This window comes from Stigmatopora argus, chromosome 21, assembly GCF_051989625.1.
Source record: "Stigmatopora argus isolate UIUO_Sarg chromosome 21, RoL_Sarg_1.0, whole genome shotgun sequence".
NCBI lineage: Eukaryota > Metazoa > Chordata > Actinopteri > Syngnathiformes > Syngnathidae > Stigmatopora > Stigmatopora argus.
Genome location: NC_135407.1, coordinates 11,716,885 through 11,744,499, shown reverse-complemented (window position 1 = coordinate 11,744,499; position 27,615 = coordinate 11,716,885). Strand labels below are relative to the sequence as shown.

The following is a 27,615-nucleotide window of genomic DNA, read 5'->3' as shown; positions in this document are numbered from 1 at the left end:
GGGACCGTCCATAACAAGTGTTGCTGACCAACCAGCAGAAATGAAAATAGCCAAGAGGGGGATGTGGATCCACCTTTTGTACTGTAAGGAGGTTCTCTCAGTTGAAACGTTTGAGGAGACAGGTGAGAACAACTTTCTGACGTAATAAAATGAAACGACAACCACTCCAATATTGATTGAAAAGATTATGGCTCTGCGAGCAACACCATAAACCATAGGGAACTCTTTTATATTGGTTTTATTGTCTCCATATGCAAAAAAGGTGAAATTGTTTCAATTGAGACTAAACCTTCTTACAAAGGGTTAAAATAAACGAGGAATGAAAACATCCAATGGATCCCCAGTCAAACACGCAGAGCTTCTCACAGAACTCCTGAAAGCGGTACAGCTACCAATGAAGCTGGCTATCTGCAAATGTAAAGCACACATGACGGGACAAGACCCCGTCTCATTGGGGAACAAGCGAGCAGACGAAGCAGCCAAAGAAGCTGCACACTCTGCAAACATCTAGACGCAATCTCCACGGTGGAAAGACAGCCCAATCCCTGCCAAAATCCTAAGAGACATGCAAAATAAACAACTTGAAAAAGAGAAACTACAATGGGAAACAGAAGGAGCCACTCAACACAAGAACGGCCTCTATGCAAACAAGCCATGCGTTCCACGATCATTGTTTGAAGTAATTGCCAAATTGAGCCATGGCAGGGGCCATGTCTCAACAGGAGGGATAGTGTAGTCCCAAAGATCTCCAAACCTACTTAAATTTTTTTGCAGAAACTGTCTCACCTGCTGTAGACACAACTCTCAAGGCAATGAACGACCCAAGCGCGGAACAAGGCAAACAGGAACATATCCCTTAGAGGTTCTGAACATGGATTTCATCGAACTGAACCAAAGTGGCACATACAAATACTGTCTTGTGATCATTGCCACACTTACCAACAGCACAGGGATGCACATCATTTGAGGCAGTGAACGGCAGACCCTTCCACTTACCAATGTGGGAAAAAGATATGGTGGTAGAAGAGAAAGGAGAAAGAGATCCCCTCACTCAGTGGTTATGCAAAATGTTCCAAGAAAGAACTGTGATAAAATGCAAATGATCTGTCGACATCTTCTCTGTCTCCCACACAGGAGGTCCTGTCCCCAGGCAACCTAGTACTTGTCAAGGTGATAAAAAGAAAGTGCTGGACATCTCCACGTTGGGATAGAACCTCACCATGTGATTTTGACCGCTAACTTCAACAAGTTGGCCACCACCGTAAAAGATCATGAATGAGTGTTGGAGCTCACGGCCATGATCCAGTGTGGGGCTCGGACGTCCCCCTCAAACACTGGTCAGTCTCCTCCAAAATCCTGATTGCTCTGTTCCCCTGGGTAGGAACAGCAAGGAACACTCTACGTCTGGAGGCAATTGACTACAGATTCCAGGCCTACGTCAACGCATCAGTCCAACTACAACAAGGCCGAGAAGCCCAAATAACTGCCCAGCAGGGAGGTGTGTGGTAGGAGACTCATGCTGCACCTTCATCCCTGCCAACACATCCTACTCAGTCCATGATGCCCTACAAACTATGAAGAACATACAGAACGCTATGACCAGAGATCCGGTTCCACAAGGATGGCTTGACTGGTTCCTCTCGGGCTCATGGACACAGACTCTTTTGAAAGCCTTAGTACCGTTCGTAACGGTTATTGCTCTCATGCTTGTTATCCTAACCTGTTGTTTACCCTGCTTCTCAGCTTTGATCAATCGTATCATTAATGCCACAGTCGAACGGACAATGATTGTTGAAACCCAGCTAATGCTGACTCGCATATACATGCAACAATCCATATCCCAATCTGACCCTGATGTTGTCCTACTGTCTGACACTGATTAATGTCTTTCCTATTCTGAGACATCAGGCCATGAGGCGATCGTCCCAAGCAGGTCAAGGGAGGAATTCTCCCTCAACTACATGTTTTCACCCCCTCCTGGTCGGTCTAAACTTCAGTTCGAAGTAATTTGTGAAGAATTTAGTTCAAAAGTAGCGTCGCTAACGAACGAGGTGCCGATGTGTTTATACTCATACCAGGAGGGAATTGTAAGATTATATCAGTTTTTGAGTATAAAAGCACCGTTGTCATATAAATTGTGAATGGCTGACATGTCAGCATAAACACTCAACTGTCTGACTGATTAATCAATCTTAGTCTTGTGATTGGGTTGACATGTCAGCACAAACACTCAACTGTCCGACACTGATCAATTACTTTTTGCCCGGCAAATAACTGTCCAAAGTCCTGCTGACAACTGTCAGTTTTGCCTGTATATAAGACTCACTCACTGGTCATTCGGAGAGAGCTGCAAGGACAACAGACTGTGAGCAATCACGCTGTTTGAACTCTCCCCATTTCTGCAGTCTGGTAATACACGTATTTCTTTTAAATTGGTCTCACTCTTTCTTAACGTGCATCAGGGATGAGTCTGCCTGCAGAGATGAGGTCAACAAACTGTCTTCGTGGTGTTTGGTGAACAATCTCACAGTAAACACCACGAAAACTAAAGAAATAATCCTGGACTTTCGCAAACGCAGCACAGATATGGCCCCACTCCCGAGTATGCGTAGACAGGGTCCAGTCCTTCAAATTCCTGGGGTCCACGTCACGGACAAGTTCTCCTGGTCTACCAACACCACGGCAGTGGTGAAGAAGACCCAGAAACAACTCCGTTTCCTGAGGGTGCTCAGGAGGAACAACTTGGACACTAAGCTTCTGGTAACCTTCTATAGAGCCACTGTGGAGAGCATCCTGGCATACTGCATAAGTGTGGTACGCTGGAAGCACGGCAGCAGACAGAAAAGCCATGCAGAGAGTGATCAACACGGCCCAGAAGATCATCGGCTGCTCTCTGCCCTCACTGGATGACATTGCCACCCCTCGCTACCTCAGCAGAGCCGGGGACATTGTTAGGGACCCAGACCACCCTGGTCACAACCTGTTCCAGCTGCTGCCCTCTGGCAGACGCTACAGGTCTCACAAAGCACGGACAAATAGACTTAGGGAATTTTTTCCCCACAGCCATCAGGACTCTGAACTTGCGTTAGCACGACACAATCCCTTCTGTGCAATAACTTCGGGGTGTGCAATAATAACCACCAATTTCGTTATACGCAGCTGTGTATGATGACAATAAAGGCTTTTGATTGATTTGATTGACATGTACACTGCTCACAGCCTTCTGCCTGTAGTAGAGCATTTGTGCTTTTGGAATTCAATAAGATTTAAACAGAAGACAGATTGGAAAAAAAAGTCAGTTCACAGTGGTTTATTGTCAAAGATACAGTAAGAACAAATTGATCAAGTCTTAACAAATTTTACATGTAGCGAGGACTTCTACGGAGACTCACAAGTTTGCTGGATCCAAAATATAATATACTGTAAATACACAGTTAGAATTGTGATACTCATCATACATTACTCCGAATGACCTGTCACAAGCTCCACTTCTAATGTACACAGCATAATCTTCAAATATTAATGCTGTAATTATAAAATATGTATCAAACTACATGAAGCAGATTAGTAAGCTTTATAGTATCGATATAATGAAAGTCCCATAAAGACATATTGACCCATGCCCATTCCCCAAAAAGTCCATCATAAAAGCAAAATGTGAAACAACAGAGATATACAACACCTCTCTACTGTGTTCAAACAACATGTAATTTATGTGCAATTAGAATGGACCACTAATAGATAATCTTTTGTTAATTCATCAATACTTCCTTATTCACATAAACTGAGGAAATATGTGGTTGAGTAGATTTTTTGAGTTGAGTAACATTTGTTTTTTGAAAATGATTGTGTCCAAACATTTACAATAATTACTTTGTCCCCAAAAATCCTGGTAAGTTAATAAACTATTGCGAATATTTAGTATATTGCACAATATCCCAATGTGTGTGTGGAGGGGTCTAATATGTGAATAATTTTATAGACATACACACATAAACAAACAAATAGCTATACAAAAAATGCATTTTGTTATTGTATCATAATAATAATGTATTCTTTATAGATACCTCATTGCCACACATAGGAAGCAAGACAAGGAAATTTGAATTTTGGGATGGAGGTTTTAGTGGTTAACAGAACTTCCTTATTTTTTCAGTTCAAGTCTAACAGTATGTCCAAATTTGCTTAATTCACCTTTTGCAAACTCAGCCCCAAAGACCATTGACCAAACAGAAATTCTACCAACCGTTGATAAGAGACATTTCCACTCCACCATTGTCGCAATGGTTATTTCTGTGGTTCCTGTGTGTTACATGAATGGAAACTGCCATACAACTTTCCGGGAACCTCGGAGAGGATGAGCAAGCAGCGGACGTCCAAAATCAGTCTGCCTATAGCGTCTGTAAATCGAACACGACCAGGAGATTATCTGGGGAAGTACGATTCATTGAGTGCTTCGTTCTTTTGCACGAGTGCCAAATCAGTAATATTACTTTTGTTTTATCTCATGGAATTCTAGTGTCAGGGAATCAATTAGGTAGTTCATTCCTTCTATTTCCGTACCACGTATCCTCACAAGAGTTACGGAGGGGTGTCGGAACATATCCCAGCTAATTACTGGCATTGGTGGCCAGCCAATCGCAGAGCACAAGGAGAATACATGCTCACACTCAAACCTAGGAATAATATAGAGTGTTCAATCAGCCTAGCATGCATGTTTTTGGGATGTGGGAAGAAACCGGAGTACCCGGAGAAAATCCATGCAATCCTGGGCTGAACATGCAAACTCCCCACATGAATGTCCGGATCTGGGATCGAACGATAAATCTTACAACTGTGGGGCTGACACACTAACCACCCACCCACCGGGCTGCCCAATTAGAAAGTTGTGTTTGGAAAATCTAATAGATTGATTAAGTCTTTAATCACTATCTTGTAGCATGTATTTGAAATTACAAACCTTTTTGGGGCATGGCTTTAATTCATTATTTTCGCTTTTCCTACAAAGCATAGTGCTTATGCCTCCACATGAGACAAGCAGTCACTGTATCATGAAGAATAACAAAAATGACAGGTTCACAAAAAAGGAGTGCTAAGAGTAGAGGAAATGTGATAGCTGACAGTAGTTGGTCTCTACATTAACAAAAATGAAAAAAAGTGTAGGACCGATCAAAATAAGAACTTCTGTGACCATATATGTGTTATGGAATTGATTCGCCAGAATCAAATGTTGAAGTTAAGGGAAGCACTAAGACCAATGTTAATGGATTCCGGGACCCATTGGAGAATGTAGTCTTTAAATGTTGATGCAAAGGATGGTTTAGGATGACAATGTATCTTGGTCTGGTAATCACGCACTCATCTCAGTCCATTTTCTCTTTGTGAACAAGTTTAGGAGCATCTACGAAATCTTGTCCATTAAAGAGGATTATGGTGGCAGTAATGGCACTGCAGGCACCCCAAAACATCACATAAGCAAAAGTTTCTGCCCATGTATCGCCTGAAAGAAAAAGTAGAAACTGTGTCATTCTGTGGCTTATTTTTTAACTCATTTGCTGCCAATAACAGTTAAATTCATCTGTTACCATCAATGTTACTGAAACATGATCATTCACGTTTTCATAACGTTTGCATAAAATGGGCAAACACGTTAATATCAAGTGAGAAAAGAATTACAGGCTATGGGTAAAAATGGGTTAAGGACATTTTCAATAAATTTGCTGTTTGTACATAGGTATTTTAAAAAAATCCTTTCCATGTCTTTGTTTAGATCAGTCGTTATTAACCTTGTTGGAGCTACCGAACCCCACCAGTTTCATACGCGCATTCACCACACCCCACCAGTTGGGTCTTCTGAAATAAGTAGCACCTGACTTTAATTAACGGATTACACTTGCACAAGGTATCCCCTTGTTGAGTTGGAATGAAAACCTGTACCCATTGCGGCCCTTTGAGGACCGGTTTGACACCCCTGACCCTACTTTAGTGTAAAAACAAGCAGGGGGAACCAAAAGACAGTTGTTGCGCTATAAAAAAATTGTCTTTTGAAAAAAAGGGTTAGATGAGAAAGGGAAATTTCAGTTACACGCATAGCACAGCAAACATGTATACAATTATGTACAGGTATACAGAAGCAGGAGTATACCGTTCAGGAAAAAGTAAGGAAAACTGACGTTCAAAAGAAAGGATGACAAATTTGACCTATTTAAGCTATGTTTGGGTTATATCTGGCTATATAAGTGTAAGATAAAATGACAAAGTCGCTTGGCAATTGCTTGTTCATATTTTATCAGTTTTTGTAAGTATAGAAAACATCATTGTCATAAGAAACTTGCTCAGAGTTTGGTCGTTGTCATGGAGACTTGACACTGATTAATCGGACTTTGCCCAAAGTTTGGTCGTTGTCATGGAGACTTGCCACTGATTAATCAGACTTTGCCCAAAGTTTGGTTGTTGTCATGGAGACTTGCCACTGATGAATCAGACTTTGCCCAAGGTTTGGTCGTTGTCATGGAGACTTGACACTGATTAATCGGACTTTGCCCAAAGTTTGGTCGTTGTCATGGAGACTTGCCACTGATTAATCAGACTTTGCCCAAAGTTTGGTTGTTGTCATGGAGACTTGCCACTGATGAATCAGACTTTGCCCAAAATTTGGTCGTTGTCATAGAAACTATACTATACCCTGTTTTCCTATATAAAGACTGACCCACTGTTCATTCGGAGAGAGTTGCAAGGACAACAGACTGTGAGCGGTTCACAGCTGTTCGAGCTCTCTCCCCATCCTGCAGTCCGGTAATAAACTAATTTCCTATTACATTGATCTCACTCATTCTTGACCTGCTGAAGTTGTATTTTCAGATCTATCATACTTTGGTGCCGATACCCGGGACCCAACAAGCCAACAATTGCCAGAGCGGCGACGGAGCACGACGAAGGGCAAAATAAAGAGTCAACAGCATCTTCCATTCCTCCATTGAAAGGGTCAACCCGACGGACGTTCCCCCGCCGCTCCGGTGATCTGGTGACGAGTCCCTCTGAACCAGGGCAGGTTTGGAACGAGAAAGATCGTGAGTTCACCCTTTGATTTCTGTCTACGTGAAGTGTAATAACTACTATTTCTAAAGCTATACTCAATAATTGGCAGTTATTGTTTATTTTATAAGTGGCAATAACACATCAAATTTCAATAAGATTGGTTGAATGGTTTACAAAATCCATGGAGTTCACTGTCACTAAGCGTGGTGCAAGGAAGCTACTGCACAATGGGTATGCTTATACAGTTGACAAAAAGAGGGATATCATTACTTATTGGAAATGCGAAGAAAGAGGAAGATGTGGAGGGCAACTTAAGACAGTGAATGATGTTCTACAAGGTGTTCCACTGCCACATTCTCACCGACCAGATCCCAGCAGAGTTGTTCGACTCAAGACAGTACAGAGGATGAAGGAACGAGCCTCGAATACTGAAGAGATTACGAGTACCATAATTCAGAACTGCACATCTAATTTTCCCTTAGAGGCAACTGGATCTCTTCCCCAAAAAGAAAGTCTTGGCAGAATTAGAAGGCAAAGGGCATTCACAAATGGGAACAAAATAACAGACGAACTAAGGGTTTCGTTAAGAGGGGAGAGATTGGTTTTAGTCGAAGAGGAAGATTTCGTTTTAATGGCAACTGACACCAATCTCGATTTATTGCCAAAAAGTATGCACTGGTTTTGCGACGGTACGTTCGATAGTGCACCTGCCAAACCATCAACTATATACCATCCATGCTCTCCTTGGAGAAAATCACACTGTTCCACTTGTATACTGCCTTACAAAATCTATAACTCAAGGAACATATGATACAATATTTTCTAAGATTAAAGATAGGTGTGTTATGGAGCTTAGTTCAATAACTTAAATTTTGAAAAAGCTGCAATAAGTAGTATAGAAAAGAATTTTCCAAACTCTCACATCTGGATGCTTTTTCCATTTCGGTCAATGCCTTTGGAGAAAAATTCAGGCATTTTCGTTTCGTCGTCGCGGGATTCGCGCGCTCGCCCCGCCCCTGGATTCGTGTGTGTACATATTTTTCAACCTTGGCTCGTGGGCCATATACGGCCCGTTAGGCTTTTTATACCAGGGATGGGCAAACTTTTTGACTTGCAGGCCAGAATGGATACTAAAATTTGACAGCATTTGGACACGCAATGTAGTTAAGGCTGATTGAAGGTCTTGCGGTCGATCGTTAAAATATCAGCCTTGATATCTGCGTACTGTGTATCTCACGCTATTATTGCACCCAGAGACTTGGTGAATACTATACCGCTACGGACATACTTCCTGGTTGTGCTTACGTTACTTCCTTTTTGATGGAACATGTTTTTACATTTGTGATCATGATATAAAACAAAATTCCGCTTTAATTTTTTATTTTTTGGTTGAAAGTGACAACTACTGCAGTAATATGAACCATCAAAAAAATCGAGATATTTCGACATTAGAAGCAATTTGGCCGCCACATCTTAAACTTGTAGTAAGAAAATTGTAATTTTTGTCATTAAAAAGCATCAAGTCCTCATCAAGATAGACATTTCTTTTCTCAAATTGAACAATTAGATATTTTGCATTTACAAAACCAGCCATATCAATTTCCTTATGATATTGACCATAACAATCATGTGCTTTTGATTCATACAGTATCTCAGAAATACCACATGCAATTTTTCAAAAGATTTTCCCTTTAAAGTAACACATTTGTACTCCATATTAAAACCATGAATATGGAGGTGAAAATTGTGAATCAGGGTGCGGCTTATATGCGAGTAAATACGATAAGTAACGTATTTTCACACCTATAGAACTCACCCCATGATAAAATGCTGTCTCAGTTGCGGGTGTATATTCATTTCTTTGCCCATAGATAAGGTGCTTCGGCCCAATGGGCCCTGGCATGACACTATGATAGCGTGTGTTATGATAGCATATGTTATGCTAGCGTATGTTATGCTAGCATATGTTATGCTAGCGTATGTTATGCTAGCGTATGTCATGCTAGCATATGTCATGCTAGCGTATGTTATGCTAGCGTATATTATGCTAGCGTATGTTATGCTAGTGGGGTTTTTTTAAAGCCAGCATGAGCAAAACTAAGTTTGATTTTATAGAGACAAGGTTGTGCGTCTCCCACTATAACGGCTGCCGAGGGGACTTTTTTACCGGCGGAGGGCAGAGTTTCACCGGGATTTGTATATAACGTGCACCCGAACTTTGCTTCAGTTTTTTGTTACAAAATGTTGCCCGTTATACTCAAATAAATACAGGCTGTCATCTTTTCTTTGTAGTCTGCCAAAAGCTACTGCGCCACCATAGTTCTTGCTCGGATGGATAGATGTTCCCTTTCATGAAGCGAAAGCACCAAGACGGACCTCCATGAAAATGTTCAATTTTTATTTCATCGGCAAGCTTGTTTGCCCTTAGTCGAATGGTGACTGTAGAGATGCTTCTCCCCGCTGCACTTTCCTCTTGGATCCAGTGGTTGAGAAACTCTTCCAACATGGGCCACTTCGCTTTTCCTCTGCGGAAACCCAGCGTAGTTTTTTTGGCTTGTTTAAGCTGACTTTCCAGCTTCCTCCACTTGCGAACTACGGATTAGTTTACCGTATTTATTCGAGTATAACGTGCAAAATTTTGTACCAAAAAACTGAAGCAAAGTTCGGATGCGCGTTACCAGTACCGTTGCAAAAGTGAAAAAAAAGTATACACATTTTTAGTCACAATTTATGGGTGCGCGTTATATACGTGTGCGAGTTGTAATCGAATAAATACGGTATGTCGATTTCCATGTTCTTCCAAGTAATGGATAGCTGCCAAATTAAACTGTGCAACGTAAGTGTGTCTCTTTGTCGGTGCCATTTGAGGGGGTCGAACTGATATTGTTTAGCACAGCGCATACCAGCATCATTTATAGCAGTGTTTCCCAAACTTTTTTGAGCTGCGGCACACTTTTTGCATTGAAAAAATGTCAAGGGACACCACCATTTGAAAATCTTTTAATTTAAAAATATGTTGCCATTATTAACAATAGTCATTCTCATCAAAAAGTTATCAGAAGAAATCACATAAACCTCCCAAAAATTTCCTAAATCTCATTTTTCACACTAACCTAATGTCACCAAAAGTTGACGTTTGCGGACCCTGAACAACTTCTGGTTCGAGTGATGCAAAAATAAGTCTGGTCATGTTTTTAATCGCATCATGTTATGACTTTTCTCCAAATATGACTTAAATCTCCCAATATTAGGCAAAAAAAAAGACTTTACGTCGGCAAAAGTTGATGCCCTAGATCAGGGGTCGGGAACCTTTTTGAAAGAGAGAGCCATAAACAATTCTTATTTTATAATGTTATTGCTAAAGAGCCATTTCCAGAATTTAAAAGTAAAAATGTATGAAAATGTGCGATTTTTTTCTCTCTCTGTCATTTCACCACTTTTTAATCACAAAAAGTCTCTGATTTCTTTTGACAACATTATTATGATGTTGCTAATCAATCAGTATTAATGAGATGATTAATGAAAAACTAAATTATGATTAAAGTGGTGTTAGAGCAGGGGTCGGGAACCTTTTTGACGAAGAGAGCCACAAACAATTCATATTTTCAAATGTTATTCCTTGTGAGCCATACTACGAATTTAAAAGTCAAAATACATACATGTAAACGAGTGCCTTTTCAATTTTTTTTGTAATTTCACCACTTTTAAAGTGGAAAAAAACTGAATATTTTTTAAAAGATTCTTATGCTGTTGCTAATCAATGAGAGGGTGCATTCCAGAAGAGTCTACTGCAAAAAAATGAAGATTAAAGCAAAAAAGAAGAAGATTAAAGCAGTTCTAAATGTAATATCTCAGTTCTGTCAACGGCGATTTCCATATTTTAGCTCACAGGTTAGCAAAGAGCCAGATGCACCCATCAAAAGAGCCACATGTGGCTCCCGAGCCGTAGGTTCCCTACCCCTGTGTTAGAGCTAGTCTTAACGCCACAGTGTCGACGTGACGCTCCTACTGGTGAGTTCAGGACTCTGCTCTCTCACTAGTGATTTTCATATTTTACCTCACAGGTTAGTGGAGAGCCATATGCACCCATGGAAAGAGCCACATATGGCTCCCGAGCCGTAGGTTCCCTACCCCTGCCCTAGATAGAAACCAAACAACTTCCAGTTCATGTTAGAGAAAAAAAAGAAAAAAAATGACTGTTTCAGAATTTGAATCTGAGTATAATCTATAACTTAATGTTCATCATATTTTGATTTTAACCTTGTAATAGTTCAATTTTAATCTCGTTATATTCATATTCATTTTTCTCTCTGAATATTACGTTGTATGACTTCTCGCAATTTCCCGCGGCACACCTGACCATTGCTCACGGCAAACCAGTGTGCTGAGGTACAGTGGTTGGGAAACACTGATTTATAGGTACTCACTCCATTCTTTAAAAAAAAACGCACCTTCCCCCCCTTTCACACGTGCATACTAGTGTCAGTTACGTTTATATTTTCACTTTAGCGCGTCAGCGGGAAATGCACCCAGACAATCAAGCAGTCAGCGTCATACAGCGACATTTACAGAATCTTGACTTTAGTGCACAATAAAGGCGCACCAACTGATTGGGTGCCCTGACCACTTTGGGGAAAATTTTAGACTTTTGTATTTACTTGGACATGGCTTTATACAAAAGCACTTGGATTCAAAAGAAAAAAAATGCCAACTAATGTTTTTGTAAGACCACTGCCATTCAAGCTTCATTTCTTGATTTGACTAGATCATTGTTCATTTAAAAATTGTTAAAAAAAAAAAAAAAAAAAACTTACCAGCCATGAGGAGACATACAATGCACATCGAGAATGCCACCAGCATGATTACAGGTAACTGTAAAACAGCATTCAAAGATCAAATTCAAGTTTATCATTGCTGATGCAAACTGATAAAATACTGATTAACTGACTGTGAGAAACTTCCAGTCCTTCTGCACCCGAAGAGGACCAGGACCATCTGATTCGTCAATGGCAAAATTACCCAAAAACAAGTCGATTGAATCCTGAAACCAAATAAAATTTCAGACAGAAAATGAATCTTGTGAAACAATAACTACCGTATTTACTCGCATATTAATAACCAAAAATTATGACTGAATCGAGGGTACGGCTTATATGCGCATGAATACACGACATGCACGAAACTGCAAGTTGACGACGGCATGACATGATGACGTCATGACGCAGACAATGCGGCCGATTTGGTCATTTATTTCAAAATAGAGAAAAGATAAACAGATAAAACGCAAAACAAAATTTATTTTGACGTCGGTGAATGAAATTCAAGAAAAAAACGTATGTATCTTGCATAAAACGTGAAAAAACTCCCGTTCTCCTGACTGCTTGCTCGGGGCACGGCCATCTTACCTAGGCCTAGCCATTTTACCTAGGGTGCTGCCGTCTAAACCTAGGTAAAAGTCCTCTGACTGGGCAGACGCAAGTAGCCTTGATTTTGGAATAAAACAAAATTCCACTTTGATTTTTTTTCCGTTTTATTTCTTGTTTGAAAGTGACAATTATTGGAGTAATACGAACCATCGAAAGAATTGAGATATTTTAAGATTAGAAGCAATATTGCTGCCACAACACATTAAACTTCTGGTAAGAAAAATTGTAATTTCAGTAATTAGAAAGCCTTCAGGTTTTCATCAAAATAGACTTATTTTTTTTAAATGAATAATTTGACATTTTGCATTTGCAAAGACAGGCATATTAACTTCCTTATGATATTGACCCTAATTATGTGCTTTTGATTCATACAGTATCTCAGAAATACCATGTGATGACTTTTCTTAAGATTTTCCCTTCAAAGTAACACATTTGTACTCCCTATTAAAACCATGAATATGGAGGTGAAAATTGGGAATCAGGGGGGCGGCTTATACGCAAGAAATTGTAAAATTCAACAATTTGAAGGGTGCGGTTTATACGCGGGGGCGTTTTATACGCGTGAGCGGCTTATATGCGAGTAAATATGGTAGGTAAAGTTAAACCGCAATTGTCCCAATTTGTGATGTTTGCGAGGCGGGAGGAAAGACTAGTTTTCACTGCACACCCGTAGATAATTCAGTAGCACCTTGAACTATCAGAGACCAAGTTTACAAATATTTATAGTTATGAGCTGTCACGGATTATTTTTCATGTACTGTGATCAATTGACCTGTGAGTGAGATTTTATCCTAGTCACAAGTCTAAAAAAGGTGAAATGTCTATTCCACTCTAACCTATGTGCTTCAAACAGTTCATAATGCATCGTATGAATTATATAACTTTGTTATATAAGAATCCACCATCTTAAGGTTAACACAACACTTTTTTCCTGACTTATATATAAAACATTCTAAAACAATGATTCTGTGTTATTAAATAACTTTTGAAAACAAATGGTAGGACCAGGAAATAGACCAAGAGAGCTGTGTTGAGTGTGCATCACAACTATGTAAACGTCTCAGTCCATCAGAGGCGAATGTTTGCTGTGATCAGACACAGAAAATAACAAGGTCTCGCATGAGAATGCGTGAATTCAGGCGCAATCTCGCAATAACGCGAGTTCCACATAAACATAGTGGTCCCACTGTGACTATTACTTTTGGATAAACAATGTGCAACCTTTGTTTTTGGCTGTTTTACCACAAAACAATAAATCAAATTTAAATTGTCGGATGAGTTGGCCTTTTGTCTGCATGAGGACAGTGCTAGCTAATGAAAAATAATGAATGGATCAATATTCTAGGTGTTCATGAAAAGTGAAAGTATAGACAGATTCCACTGTGAGAGTACTTTATTTTCCATTGAAACTGTAATTTATATTGTGTATCAGCGCTAAACTTATTTTCCACCACAGGGTCAAACTCGTTATTGAGGCGCGATGTCTGGGAAAAAATTGACTTGTGCGTCATGACTATAACTAGATCCGTAAAATCCTAAACGTTTCGCGGACAAAGAAATTTGTCAAATTCATTAGTATGCTTGAGAATATATACAATGTTGTGAACGCAAACAAACTGCAAGCGGTATAATTGAGCCTTTTAGAGCCTACAACAATATTTAAAGGCAAATTGTTAGGGATTTGTCTTGTTTTTACCCGTGTGACCTGTCCATGTGATTGCCCTTTTAGTTCACTCGTCGTCTCCCTGCCCCTGGTGCATCTCCTGCTTGCTGTCTCGTGTGATCCAGGTGTTTCTGGTTGTCCCGTCAACCCATGTCTGTCTATTTAAACCGTGTGTTTGTCACTCTTTGTCGGATCGTCTGCGTTGTTATGCCCATGTCTCGTGATCCTCATTTCCCCATGTACTCCCCATCAGGTTTGGTTTGTATTTTCTGATTCCATGGTCTTTGTTATTTTCTGAATACCCTGCCTTGGTTATTAAAGTTTTTGTTAGCACACTCCCCTCCATGTGCTTTCCCGCGTTTGGGTCCAACTACGCTCTATGCAACCACAGTCCTGCAAATTGTGACAGCAAATTGTCTTTCCGTTCCATGAAAAATTATTTTTCAGTAGTACCTCATCTCATCTCATTTTCTGAACCGCTTCATCCTCATTAGGGTTACGGGAGGTACTGGAGCCTATCCTAGCTGACTCCGGGCCAGAGGCACAAGGAGACAAGCAACCATGCACACTCCCACCTATACCTAGGGGCAATTTAGAGTGTCCAATCAGCCAACCATGCATGTTTTTGGAATGTGGGAGGAAACCGGAGTAACCGGAGGAAACCCACGCAGGCCCGTGGAGAACATGCAAACTCCACACAGGTAGACGTGACCTGGATTTGAACCCAGGACCCCAGAGCTGTGAGGCCCACGTGCTAATCACTCCTCCACCAGGCCGCCCACAGTGGTACCTTTACTTAAGAAATTTAATGGTTCCAGAAGTGGTTTTGTAACTTGGAGTCCATGATCTTTAATACTACCCCCTTAACCATGAAAATATGCATGCAAATGTATGCAAAAGAGAAAGATAAGAAAACTAAGCCATTAAAATGAAAAAGAAATGCAAATACATTTTCCAGTGGGGTGAATTGCGTGTGGCAGCCCAGTAAAGTCACCACCTTTGTCAGGTTTTTAATCATTTATTTTGGAATTCAAACAGCAAAACACATCTATTGTCCGCTGTAGCCAACGCCAACAAGAAAACCGAACCAAAAAATTATACACACATATATATATATATATATATATATATATATATATATATATATATATATATATATATATAGATATATATATAGATATATATCTATATATCTATATATATATATATATATATTCTTTCGATGGTTCATATTACTCCAATAGTTGTCACTTTCGAACAAGAAATAAAACGGAAAAAAATCAAAGTGGAATTTTATTTTATTTCAAAATCAAGGCTACTCGCGTCTGGCCAGTCAGAGCACGTTTAACTAGGTGTAGACGGCAGCGCCCTAGGTAAGATGGCTGCTCCGGGACCTAGGAAAGATGGCCGTACCCCGAGCGAGCGGTGACGGTAACATGAGTTTTTTCACGTTTTATGGAAGATAGGTACGTTTTTTTCTTGAATTTCATTCACAGATGTCAAAATAAATTTTGTTTAGTGTTTTATCTGTTTATCTTTTATCTATTTTGACATAAATGACCGTATCGGTCGTATTCGCTTGCGTCACGACGTCACGGTGACATTGGGTCATGACGTTACAGCGCCATTGCGTCATGACGTCACAGCGCCATTGCGTCATGACGTCATCGTGTCATGGCGTCGTCAACTTGCAGTTTCGTGCATGTCGTGTATTTACGCGCACATAAGCCGTACTCTCGATTCAGTCATCACTTTTTTGTCCGACAAAAGCGGCTTATATGCGAGTAAATATGGTACAGTATTTAAATGCTTAGCATCTATTAATGAATTCCCAAAGTTTAGACGTAATGTAATGTGCTGTAATTGTAAACATGATTTTTTTTAAATAAATATCTTTGTGACAAAAGGATGAAAAATTACCATCAGCAAGGAATGACCCACATGATTACTTTACTATTGAGTGGATCAGGTTATAGCCCTTTCCGTCAATTAAAGTTGATTTGAGTTATTAGTACGGCCCCAGGATGAATTATAAATTCAGTCAAGGTACGACTGTAATTGAATATGATCACAAAATTGCCAGCAGTAGAAAATACGTCTTGCAGAAGTTGTTGACAATTCAATGAATTCTGATCTAATAGCAAATCAGTTGTTATATGTACAGTAAAGAGTGTTGTCATCAGAGTTAAGACTATTTTTTTTCTTCCCATTTTTAGCACAGTAAGAACCAGACCATATCCGTTTACCAGCATCATGTAACATACTTGTCTAAATCCATCAGAGAAGTTGTTTTTGTAATAGCGGATCAAGGAGTTCCAACCATCCAGCAACAAACCCCACTGGGTTCTTTTCCCTGTTCTGAGTAGGGGGTGAAATTTTTTTGTTAAGGATAAAAAGTCCAAAAACAACTTGGATATCAACAAATATTAATCAACCATATTAGTCAGTTTCTGAAAAATGAGTCTTACTGTACCTTGTAAAGTCTGTTTTTAATGCACCAGTTCCGGCATACTGCACAGCACATGCATTGGCATTGTCAGCCCATGCTGATTAGAAAACACAAAGATGTCAGAGATACAGACGCTCCCCTACTTACGAACATTCGAGTTGCGAACAACGGTACATACGAACATGTCTGCGAATATGGCATATGTCGAAAAATGTTCGGAAAGAGATGCTGTAAGTTCGTAAGTTAGATTTTGTATTTCGCGCCTTTTTCCGAGTAGTGCTTCTTTTCGCCGCTAATACCACCGCTTGGCGCTGTGAGAGGGAGGAGGCTCCGCAACATGTCGAGGACGAGGAGGAGGAAGAAACGCCTGTCCCCATGAAGAAATTCGCTCATAGATAAAGCCATCGCACTCTTTGAGCAGAAAGACCCAAATACTGAACGTTGCACAAAGGTTGCAAATCAATTGAATGATGCCTACATTGCTACCTCATCATTTATGATGAAAAAAAGAAGAAAACTGTGCAATCGTCGTTAAATCGCTTCTTTCGGCTAGTTTCTAGTAAATCCTCCAAGGAAGATACTCATCAACCCTCATCTTCTTCTCCTCGACCCTCAACCTTTTCCTACATTGAAGTTACGGAGGAGGAAGTAACTTTTGAAGACCATTCCAGCGACAACGAAGACCCTCTCATGATATAAAATCCTCCTCTTCCTCCTCCTCCATCATCATCTCCTTAAGCATCGAGTACATCTTCCAAAAGTAAGTTAAACTTCATTTTATTTATCTTATTACGTACATGTACATACTGTTACTTATACAAGCCTTAAACATACTTATATAAAACTTCAATATACGTATATAGGCCTTAAACATAAATTATAATACAAAATATAGCACTGAAGCAACTTACGAACAAATTAACCTTACGAACAATCGCTCGGAACGTAACTCGTTCGTAAGTAGGGGAGCGTCTGTACTCAAGCCAATCGTAACACGCAAGTAAACAGGCATTCATCCTACTTTACCGTTTCTGTAGATCTTCTCAAAGTCAGCCTGTTCTTCAAGCAGTTGTCCTACATTTAGAACACCCATTCTCTGTAGAAACATAAGAAAATATGTATTCCAATCCTCATTTAATGTAGTTTTGGTCTGTTTAAGGTTACCTGAAGCTGAGACTGCAAGGACCGTTGTGCCAAAAGGCTCTGCATAACATTGGTTCTGTCTAAGCAGTCCATACAGTTACTACGGAAAACACCTTTTTGCTGGACTTGTATCTTTCCATCCTGGTTCACCATGAAGTAACTGCAGAGTAGGAAAAAATGATTTTCCCCTTCTTTGTGGTGTAACACCTCCACGTTACTGTTAGCATTTTCTTAGCGCTTAGCACTGCTGTGTGAAATACCTGTAGTCGTCTTGTGTCTCAGCTACAGCATCCACTAAGATCTGAAGGCGATCCCATCTCATGTGACTGCACTCTTTGTGGAAGTCAAAGGCTATGTAACTGAGGATGGATAAGAAAATCTTCTGAATGAAAGATAATGTCATCATAGGCGCCGTTCAAAGCGGCTGCTAGTTGCAGTGGCTCCCTAAACCCTCACTCGTATTCTGTGTTTTTAGGGCTTTTTTAGAGCTTTTTTATCCTTTATTTTTACATTGTATTGTCACTTAAGATTTTACTTGTTACTTTGCTTTATATATTATATTCCAAACTTTAATGTTTTAAAACTTTACTTTCAAGAGTTTATCTTTGCGGATTCTGGACATTATATTTTTCACCCACTCAGCCATGCCTCCGCTGTTTTACACAAAGGATCAGCTGTTAGCGCTACGCAACACCTGGATTCCCCTGGACCTGGACCTCCCCGCGGAGTTAAAGGGGAAGAGAAGAGGATGCAGAGCTGGGCGAAAATGTCAGCAGAGAAAGCGACGCTTCAGACCCAGCATTCCATCTATTATTATGGGGAACGTAAGATCTCTCCCCAATAAGATGGAAGAGCTAACGGCGCTGACCAAACAACAACGACAATATCGGAACATCGGCATTACTGTGCTTCACGGAGACCTGGCTGAATGAACTAATTCCGGACTCTCTCGTCTCCTTGGACGGTTTTCAGCTGGTGAGGGCGGACAGAGATGCTGAGGAGAGCGGTAGGAAGAAAGGGGGGGGGGACTAGCTGTTTTTATTAATAGTAGATGGTGCAGCCCCGGGCACATTACTGTGAAGGAGCAACTCTGCACTCGAGATATCGAGCTAGTAGCTGTTAGCATCAGGCCGTTTTACATCCCCCGGGAGTTCTCGCACGTTATCATAATAACTGCCTATATACGTCCCTCGGCCGATGCGGCAGTCGCCCGCGAGCTGCTTCACGCCACTGTGTCCCGGCTGCAAACGTCACACCCCCAGTCTCTCCTTCTTATCTCTGGTGATTTTAACCATGCTCCCTTGGCTTCTACTCTACCCACCTTCACTCAGTGTGTGAAGTGCCACACCAGGGAACAAAAAACTCTGGACATGCTGTATGCCAACACAAAGGAGGCATACAGCTCAGTCCCCCTCCCCCCACTGGGCCGCTCAGACCACAACCTGGTCCATCTGATCCCCACCTACATCCATATGGTGAGGAAAATAAAACCTACCACGAGGATCATACAAAGATGGACCGAGGAGACCAGCATGGTACTGAGGGACTGTTTTGAGACCACTGACTGGGAGGTGCTGTGCAATTCACATGGTAAAGACATTGACAGCTTGACCCACTGCATCAGATTATATTAACTACTGTGTTGAGAACATTGTACCCTCCAAGAAGGTCCGTTGTTTCTCCAACAATAAGCCATGGGTCACCAGGGATCTAAGGGCCCTCCTGAACAAGAAGAAGAGGGCCTTTAGGTCTGGGGAGAAAGAGAGCCTGAAAATGGTCCAGAAGGAGCTGAAGAGAGAGATAAGGAAGGGAAAGACCATCTACAGGAGGAAGTTGGAGAACCAACTCCAGAGAGGCAACACCAAAGAGGTCTGGAGGAGCTTGAGGACCATTTCGGGCCATGGAGGCAACAGTGAGAGAGACCCGGAGTCCGGTCACAGGGAGTGGGCCAATGAACTGAATCAGTTCTTTAACAGATTCAGTCCTGCCCCCACTCCCCTGACCCCCAAGACCAGAAGCAACGCTCCCTCCTCGTTCTCCTCCTCTTCCTCCCCCTCTTCCACCGGTCTCTGCATTACTGTCGATCAGGTGATAAAACAGCTAAAGAAGATCGAGGCAATGAAGGCTACCGGTCCAGACGGCCTCAGCTCCAGACTACTGAGAGAGTGTGCGGATCAGCTTGGTAAAGTGATTCTGCATATTTTCAACCTCAGTCTGCAGAAGGTCCCCACCTTGTGGAAAACTTCCTGTGCGGTCCCAGTTCCTAAGACTGCATACCCCAGGGAGCCAAACCACTTCAGGCCGGTAGCATTAACCTCTCACCTGATCAAGACATTGGAGAGAATCATCCTCAATCACCTCAGCCCCCTGATGAATGCAGAGCTGGACCCTCTGCAGTTCGCCTATCGTCCAGGCATTGGTGTGGAAGATGCTATCACCTACCTGATGCACAGGTCTCTTTCACACCTGGAGAACACGGGAAGCACGCGGAGAATTATGTTTTTTGACCTCTCCAGTGCGTTCAACACCATTCAGCCGGTCCTACTGAGAGGGAAACTGGAAGAGGCTGGAGTAAGGAACCACCTAGCCGCATGGATCATCGACTTCCTCACTGACAGACCACAATATGTGCAACTCCAGGACTGTACGTCTGATGTGGTAGCTTGCAGCACGGGGGCCCCACAAGGCACAGTGCTCTCTCCACTCCTCTTCTCCCTCTACACATCGGACTTTAAACATAATACAGACACCTGCCACCTCCAGATGTTCTCTGACGACACCGCTATTGTTGGACGAGTGACGGACGGGAACGACCTGGAGTACAGGGGAGTCATCACAGCCTTTGTTGACTGGTGTAGGCAAAACCACCTCTACATCAACACCAGTAAGACAAAGGAAATGGTCATCGATTTTCGGAGGAATCCTCAACAGACCACTCAGGTGAACATCCAGGTTAATGTTAAGCTACAAAGCACACAAACACATCTGAACAACTTGAAATTATGAATTCAAAACAACTTAGCACCAAACAGAACTCCAAAGGAGTACCAGTCTCTCCATCTCGTCGTTTAGTACAGAAAGGCAATCCCAAGGAGTCTCCTCTTTTAATGCTTCCTTCTGCTTCAATATTGTAGCGATGGTAGGTGGGTTAAGGACGTATTGTCTTAGATTATCAGTCCTGGGTGGATAACAGAGCCTGCTTCTTCATTTCATTGGCACTAGTCATTTAAAAAAAAAGAAAAGCTTTAACCACACTTGGGGAAAATAATCTTAAAACTCTGTGATGACGAACGGCGGGCAAAAGAGAGTTTTTGTTTTTAGACAGCCAATAGGAAGCCAGCGGAGTGTAGGGAGATTGTCAAGCAGAACACTACCGCGACAAAATTAAATAACGAATACAGGAAATGTATTTACACTTTGGGGGATTTCATAACTAGGATCTTGTTTTTGTATATTGGAACAGTAATTTGCATATCAAAGGGTTACATATCCATAAAATGTCATATGTAGAGGTACCACTGTATATAGGATATTATATCGTATTGAATTATATAAATAAAATGGGCAGCACTTACTTCATCATGCCATTATTCATGCCAGTCACCATCTTAGCAAATGCTTGTTCAAGTGGCTTTTCAGACCCTTTCTGATTTACCTGGAAAACAATAGGTGCATAAAATTGTATGTGTCTAGAGATGGGGTGCCCAACTCGTCCCCGAGGGACCCCATACTGTCTGTTTTCCATATCTCCCTCCTCGACCACGCCTGAAACAAATTATCAACTCATCAGCAAGCTGTGTAGAAGCTTGATAACAATCCTGATTATTTGATTCAGGTGTGTTGGTGAAGGGAGACATGGGAAACAGACTGGATAGGAGTCCTGGAGGATGGGAGTTGGGCACCACTGGTCTAGTATAATGTGATCCTTCGCCACTTCGTGGCTTCACTACATTGCAGATTACAAGTACATTAATACCTTCAGATACAAGTTTAATGCGTTCCGGGACCAAGCTCGTATGTCAATTTACACGTATCTCAAATCAATTTTTCCCAAAGAAATGAACTAAGTACAAATTAATTTGTTCCCACCCTCTGAAAAAGCACCAAAAAACAGGATCTTACAATGGAAAAATATATTTTTATTGGTTCTATTTCACCGCCTACTCTTAAAGTAACAAAGACCTATCTAGTGGTTATGATCTTCAATACTAAAATGTGACATTACACAGCAAAAACAGACGGTGCGGACGATAGAGAGAAAGGACAGGAGAGAGGCTTGACGAACACGTTCGTAACATAACATGAACTTTAAATTCAACTTAAATGAATTTAAAATAAAAAATAAGTTTTAATCTTACGTTATACTAAATTTAAACCTTGTGCAATAATAATAATAATAATAATAATCGGACATAGGCCCCTGTTGTAGTTATCACAACACAAAAAGCCTACTTGTCATCACACGCAGAAACTGCGTGTGACGAAATTGATGGTGCTTCTCCATAAGCTACGTTTACTCGGCAAAAGACCTAAATCTAGTACGGACTTGTAATTGGCATTCTGCTATTGTGGATACAATAGCAGAATGCCAATTACAAGTCCGTACTAGATGAGGCAAAGATGTTAATGTACTCCACCGCGGCTTTCAAGGCGGAACTTCCCGCTTCTCCATGCCTCAGAACCGAGTGTTCGTTTCGTTCTGTTAGTTTTCTAAAATTATCGAACCACCCACGACTCACTTTGAAGGGGTTTGCTGGTGTCTTTTTCAGATACTTGCTTTGCTTTTAAGTCCATGTAGATGCTATCTCCATGCTATCTCCCGCTAACTGTTTATCTTTTAACCTTTTAACCATGTTAAACGAAGGCTCTACATCTATTTATAAATGTTATTGCGCAGCTTGGAAATGATGGTTAGCCCTTCATTGCACTGGCCTGCATTGCCCCCCTTGTTTTTCTCCTTAATTTTGCACTGATTAATTCAAAAAATGCAACCTGTATGGCCGGTGCTCATAGAAATCTGTACTGAGGGAGATGTGGCGCTGTTATCATAAGCAGCCTCTCGTGGACTCGGCCACATGGCTTTCTCGTATGCTCATATCTCAAATTTGTCTTGTATCTCAAGGCAAATATTTGCTCGGAATTTTCTTCGGATCTCAAATTTCTTGATTGTTGGGGCACTCGTATGTCAAGGTAATACTGTATATAAAAAAGTTCATCAACATGTCAAAATCCAAGCTGAAACTCGCAAGCAGAAAGATGAAAAAAGGAGGAAGTCAGGGTACCGCTGCTTCTACGTCGCTGAAATGGTTGGCACTCAGCGCCAAAGAGGACACGATCAGGAAGATGCACTATGTCTTGCCATTTCCTGTTTTGTTGCGAGTGAATTTCACATCACGCGCATAACCTGTGGAGAAAGCCTATTCTTTTGAGTCGCCGTTCAACATGCCTTAAAATTCTCGTGTGGACTAAGACACCCCCCTCAGACGCCGAGGAATAAAAGAAATGAACAAGCATTCTGGGGGATTTGCGCCGTAGATACTTGATAATTGTACTTGTATTTTTGTATTGGTGCAAAAAGGTAGTATGGCATGCAGTGCCGTATTTATTCTCATAAGCTGCCCCCGTGTATAAACCGCACACTTGAAAATTGCGTTAAAATTGTCGAATTTTACAATTTCTCGCGTATAAGCTGCCCACTTGATTCATAATATTCACCTCCATATTCATGGTTTTAATAGGGAGTACAAATGTGTTACTTTGAAGGGAAAAGCTTAAGAAAAATCATCACGTGGTATTTATGAGATACAGTGGTACCTCGTCATACGACCGCTCGTCATACAAAATGCTCGTCTTACGAGGGAAATTTCGATCGAATAATTCACCCATGATGCGGTCAAAATTTCGTGACGCAACCATGCCAGGTGGCCATGGCATTTTTTTTGAATATCTTTCGTGTATAACAATATTTACGAGCACCGGATGAGTTATTCAGACCAGGAAACGCACAACGCGCATGCGCGGGGAAAAGAGGGCTTTCTGGGTAATGAAGTATACTCGTGCACACAACGCCGACAGGCAATGGCACTCAGAATAAAACTTTACCCACAATCAATACGTGGGTAAGCTCAGCTGCTGCATTTCCTGTTATTTTTATCTAATACGAGGAGTATTATATTACTTCTCGTTGGCTGCTCATGAGAACATCAGGGGCACTGGCTCGCAACAGCATCCCCGGTAGCAACTCTATCATAGGCGCCGTTCGAGGGGATGCGAACACAGATGCTACAAGCTAAAAGGAGCCGCTAGCCAGCGCCCCCGAAGCTCCCATGAGCAGCGGAGCGATCGCTGATAAAAGACTGCTGCTCTATGGCTGCTCATAAGAACATCAGGGGCACTGGCTCGCAACAGCATCCCCGGTAGCAACTCTATCATAGGCGCCGTTCGAGGGGATGCGAACACAGATGCTACAAGCTGAAAGGAGCCGCTAGCCAGCGCCCCCGAAGCTCCCATGAGCAGCGGAGCGATCGCTGATAAAAGACTGCTGCTCGTTGGCTGCTCATAAGAACATCGGGGGCACTGGCTCGCAACTCCCTGCAATAGCAACCACGGTAGCAACTCTATCATAGGCGCCGTTCGAGGGGATGCGACCACAGATGCTACAAGCTAAAAGGAGCCGCTAGCCAGCGCCCCCGAAGCTTCCATGAGCAGCGGAGCGATCGCTGATAAAAGAATGCTGCTCGTTGGCAAGTGGTCGTGCGTTATCCGATTGTGAGGACATTTGTGTGCATCATTTTCGGAATATTTTGAAGGGAATAGTACGACAGCAAACAGCCCATTGATAGCGAACGCGAGGGTGGAGTGTTTGTTCCGTTTACGAGTGCGTTGTGTGGAAAAAAACAAACGAAGCCCCCCGCCCCTTTTGTGCCCCTTTCCCCTCGGCAAAATCCGCCCAATTTTAGTTAGATTAAACACTTTATTTCTATTAAACCACTAGTTATGTGTTACTTTGTTAATAGATGGGGAATTAGAAGAAATAAAACATTTTTCCAATCCAATATCCTGTTTTTGGTGTTTTTTCAGAGGGCTGTAACGAATTAATGTTTTTTTCCATTCATTTCAATGGGAAACGTCCGCTCGAGTTACGAGAACCTCGTCATACGATCTCAGTCTCGGAACGGATTACGCTCGTATGTTGAGGTACCACTGTACTGTATGAATCAAAAGCACATTATTAGGGCCAATAAAATAAGGAAGTCAATATGCCTGTCTTTGTAAATTCAAAATATCAAATTATTCAATTTGAAAAAAGTCTTTCTTGATGAGCACCTGATGTTTTTTAATGAATTACAATTTTCTTATATCTTAGTTTTAGATGTTGTGGCGGTCAAATTGCTTCCAATGTCAAAATATCTCGATTTTTTATGGTTCATATTACTGCAATAGTTGTCACTTTCGAACAAGAAATAAAAAGAAAAAAAATCTAAGCAGAATTTCGTTTTATTTTATAATCACAAAGGTACAATTTCCTTTCAAAAAGTAACGTAAGCACAACCAGGAAGTAGGTCCGTACCGGGATAGTGTTCACTAAGTCTCTGGGTGCAATAATAGCATGAGATACACACTATGCAGGTATTAGATTAGATTAGATAACTTTATTCATCCCGTATTCGGGGGTTAGGGTTAGGGGGTTAGTGTTTGCATGTTGCCTGTGTGGGTTTCCTTCGGGTACGTACCTCCCACATTCCAAAAAACATGCATGGTAGGCTGATTGGACACTCTAAATTGCCCCTATTTTTGGGTGTGAGTGTGCATGGTTGTCTGTCTCCTTGTGCCCTGCGATCGGCTGTCCACCGATTCAGGGTGTCCCCCGTCTCTGGCCCGGAGACAGCTGGGATTGGCTCCAGCACCCCCGCGACCCTAGTGAGGATAAATCGGTTCAGAAAATGAGATGAGATGTGATTGTTATTGCTTTGCACTATTACGAGTGTTGCCATATTGTGATTGCACTAACGTTTAATGTACCCTAACAGCACCAGAATGTTTTTTACGTGTTTACTGAATGGAGGAAAAGTTCCCCTCCACTATGTGATATACCATATTTACTCGCATATAAGCTGCTTTTGTCGGACAAAAAAATGATGATCGAGGGTACGGCTTATACGCGCATAAAAACACAGACATTCACGAACCTGCAACTTGGCGCCGCCATTACAATGTGACGTTATGACGCATGGCGCCCTGGCGAAGACGAAAGACGCAAGACAACGCGGCCGATAGGGTCATTGATGTCAAAATAGAGAAAAGAAAAACTGATAAAACGCTAAAGAAAATTAATTTTGACGTCTGCTCGCTTGGGGCGCGGCCATCTTAGCGAGGTCGGGGCGCTGCCATCTTAGTGAGGTCGGGGCGCTAACATCTACATGTTTTTTTTGCCAGACGCGAGTAGCCTTGATTTTGAAATAAAACAAAATTCCACCTTGATTTTTTTCATTTTATTTCTTGTTCGAAAGTGACAACTATTGGGAGTAATATGAATCATCAAAGAATTGAGATATTTTGACATTGGAAGCAATATGGCTGCCACATCTTAAACTTCTGGTAAGAAAATTGTAATCTCATCAAGATAGACATTTCTTTTTTCAAATTGAAAAATTGGATATTTTGCATTTACAAAGATGGGCACATCAACTTCCTTATGATATCGACCCGTATAATGTGCTTTTGATTCATACAGTATCTCAGAAATACCACTTGTGATGATTTTTCTTATGATTTTCCCTTCAAAGTTACACATTTGTTCCCCCTATTAAAACAATGAATATGGAGGTGAAAATTGGGAATCAGGGGGCGGCTTGTACGCAAGAAATTATAAAATTCAAAAATTTCAAGGCAACTTTCAGGGTGCGGCTTATGTGCGAGTAAATACGGTATTTCATCTTTCAAATTGAATAATTTGATATTTTGCATTTACAAAGACCGTCATATTAACTTCCTTAGGATATTGACCCTAATAATGTGCTTTTGATTCATACAGTATCTCAGAAATACCACTTGTGATGATTTTTCTTATGATTTTCCCTTCAAAGTAACACATTTGTACTCCCTATTAAAACCATGAACATGGAGGTGAAAATTGGGAATCAGGGAGTGGCTTATATGCGAGAAATTGTAAAAATTCAACCATTTGTGTGATTTGTCATTTGTGTGAACATTTATGTCCGATTATTATTATTGATTATTATTATTTTAAGGCAATTTTAAGGGTGCGGCTAATACGTGCGGGCGGCTTATATGCGAGTAAATACAGTGAATGTTGCACTTACATGTTATACCTTGCTGTTATTAAAAAAATAAACAATGAAATTGTCACGAAAATACTAATACTTTACCTCGGAGAAAATAATAAAACAGTTGCTTATTCATTTTGGGAGTGAATGGAGTTGTCAGAAAGCTGATTTGTAATCTATTAATAAAGTTTTACTGACCAATCTGACTGTTTGTTGACATTCCCTTTAGCGCAGCATTATCTAGTGGATGCATAACGTAACCCCAGCTTCTACTCTAGACCCGTACAATGCGGTGCGGTGCACCTTATATATGGAAAAATGTTGAAGTGTGTCATTCATTGAAGGTGCGCCATATAATGCAGTGTATCTTATAGTGCGGCAAATATGGTAATCAAACAGATATACTTTGACGTCATAGCGTTGTCATCCTAGAAAGACAATATTGGATGATAGTACAGTGGTACCTCTACATACGAGCAGCACTACCTACGAGATGCTCGATAAGAGTAAAATTTCGAGCAAATAATTAGCACTAGATACGAGAAAAAATTCGTGATGCGAGAAAGCCAGGTGGCCATGACATGAGAGGCTGTTTATCATTGCAGCGCA

General features: G+C 41.2%; 1 protein-coding gene across 1 annotated transcript in view; it reads right to left on the bottom strand.

Annotated features, from left to right (window-relative positions):
- Positions 1-3,295: 3,295 nt before the first annotated feature.
- sacm1la (SAC1 like phosphatidylinositide phosphatase a) overlaps positions 3,296-27,615 on the bottom strand; it is a 59,775-nt gene continuing 35,455 nt past the window's right edge. Inside the window, exons 12-20 of the mRNA XM_077590740.1 lie at positions 21,295-21,374; positions 17,980-18,078; positions 17,741-17,879; positions 17,603-17,672; positions 16,601-16,673; positions 16,392-16,485; positions 11,987-12,079; positions 11,853-11,910; positions 3,296-5,500 (exon numbers count right to left, since the gene is read on the bottom strand). Of these exons, the coding sequence (XP_077446866.1) occupies positions 5,364-5,500; positions 11,853-11,910; positions 11,987-12,079; positions 16,392-16,485; positions 16,601-16,673; positions 17,603-17,672; positions 17,741-17,879; positions 17,980-18,078; positions 21,295-21,374 (843 nt within the window). The 3' untranslated portion in view covers positions 3,296-5,363. The remainder of the gene's footprint in view (positions 5,501-11,852; positions 11,911-11,986; positions 12,080-16,391; positions 16,486-16,600; positions 16,674-17,602; positions 17,673-17,740; positions 17,880-17,979; positions 18,079-21,294; positions 21,375-27,615) is intronic.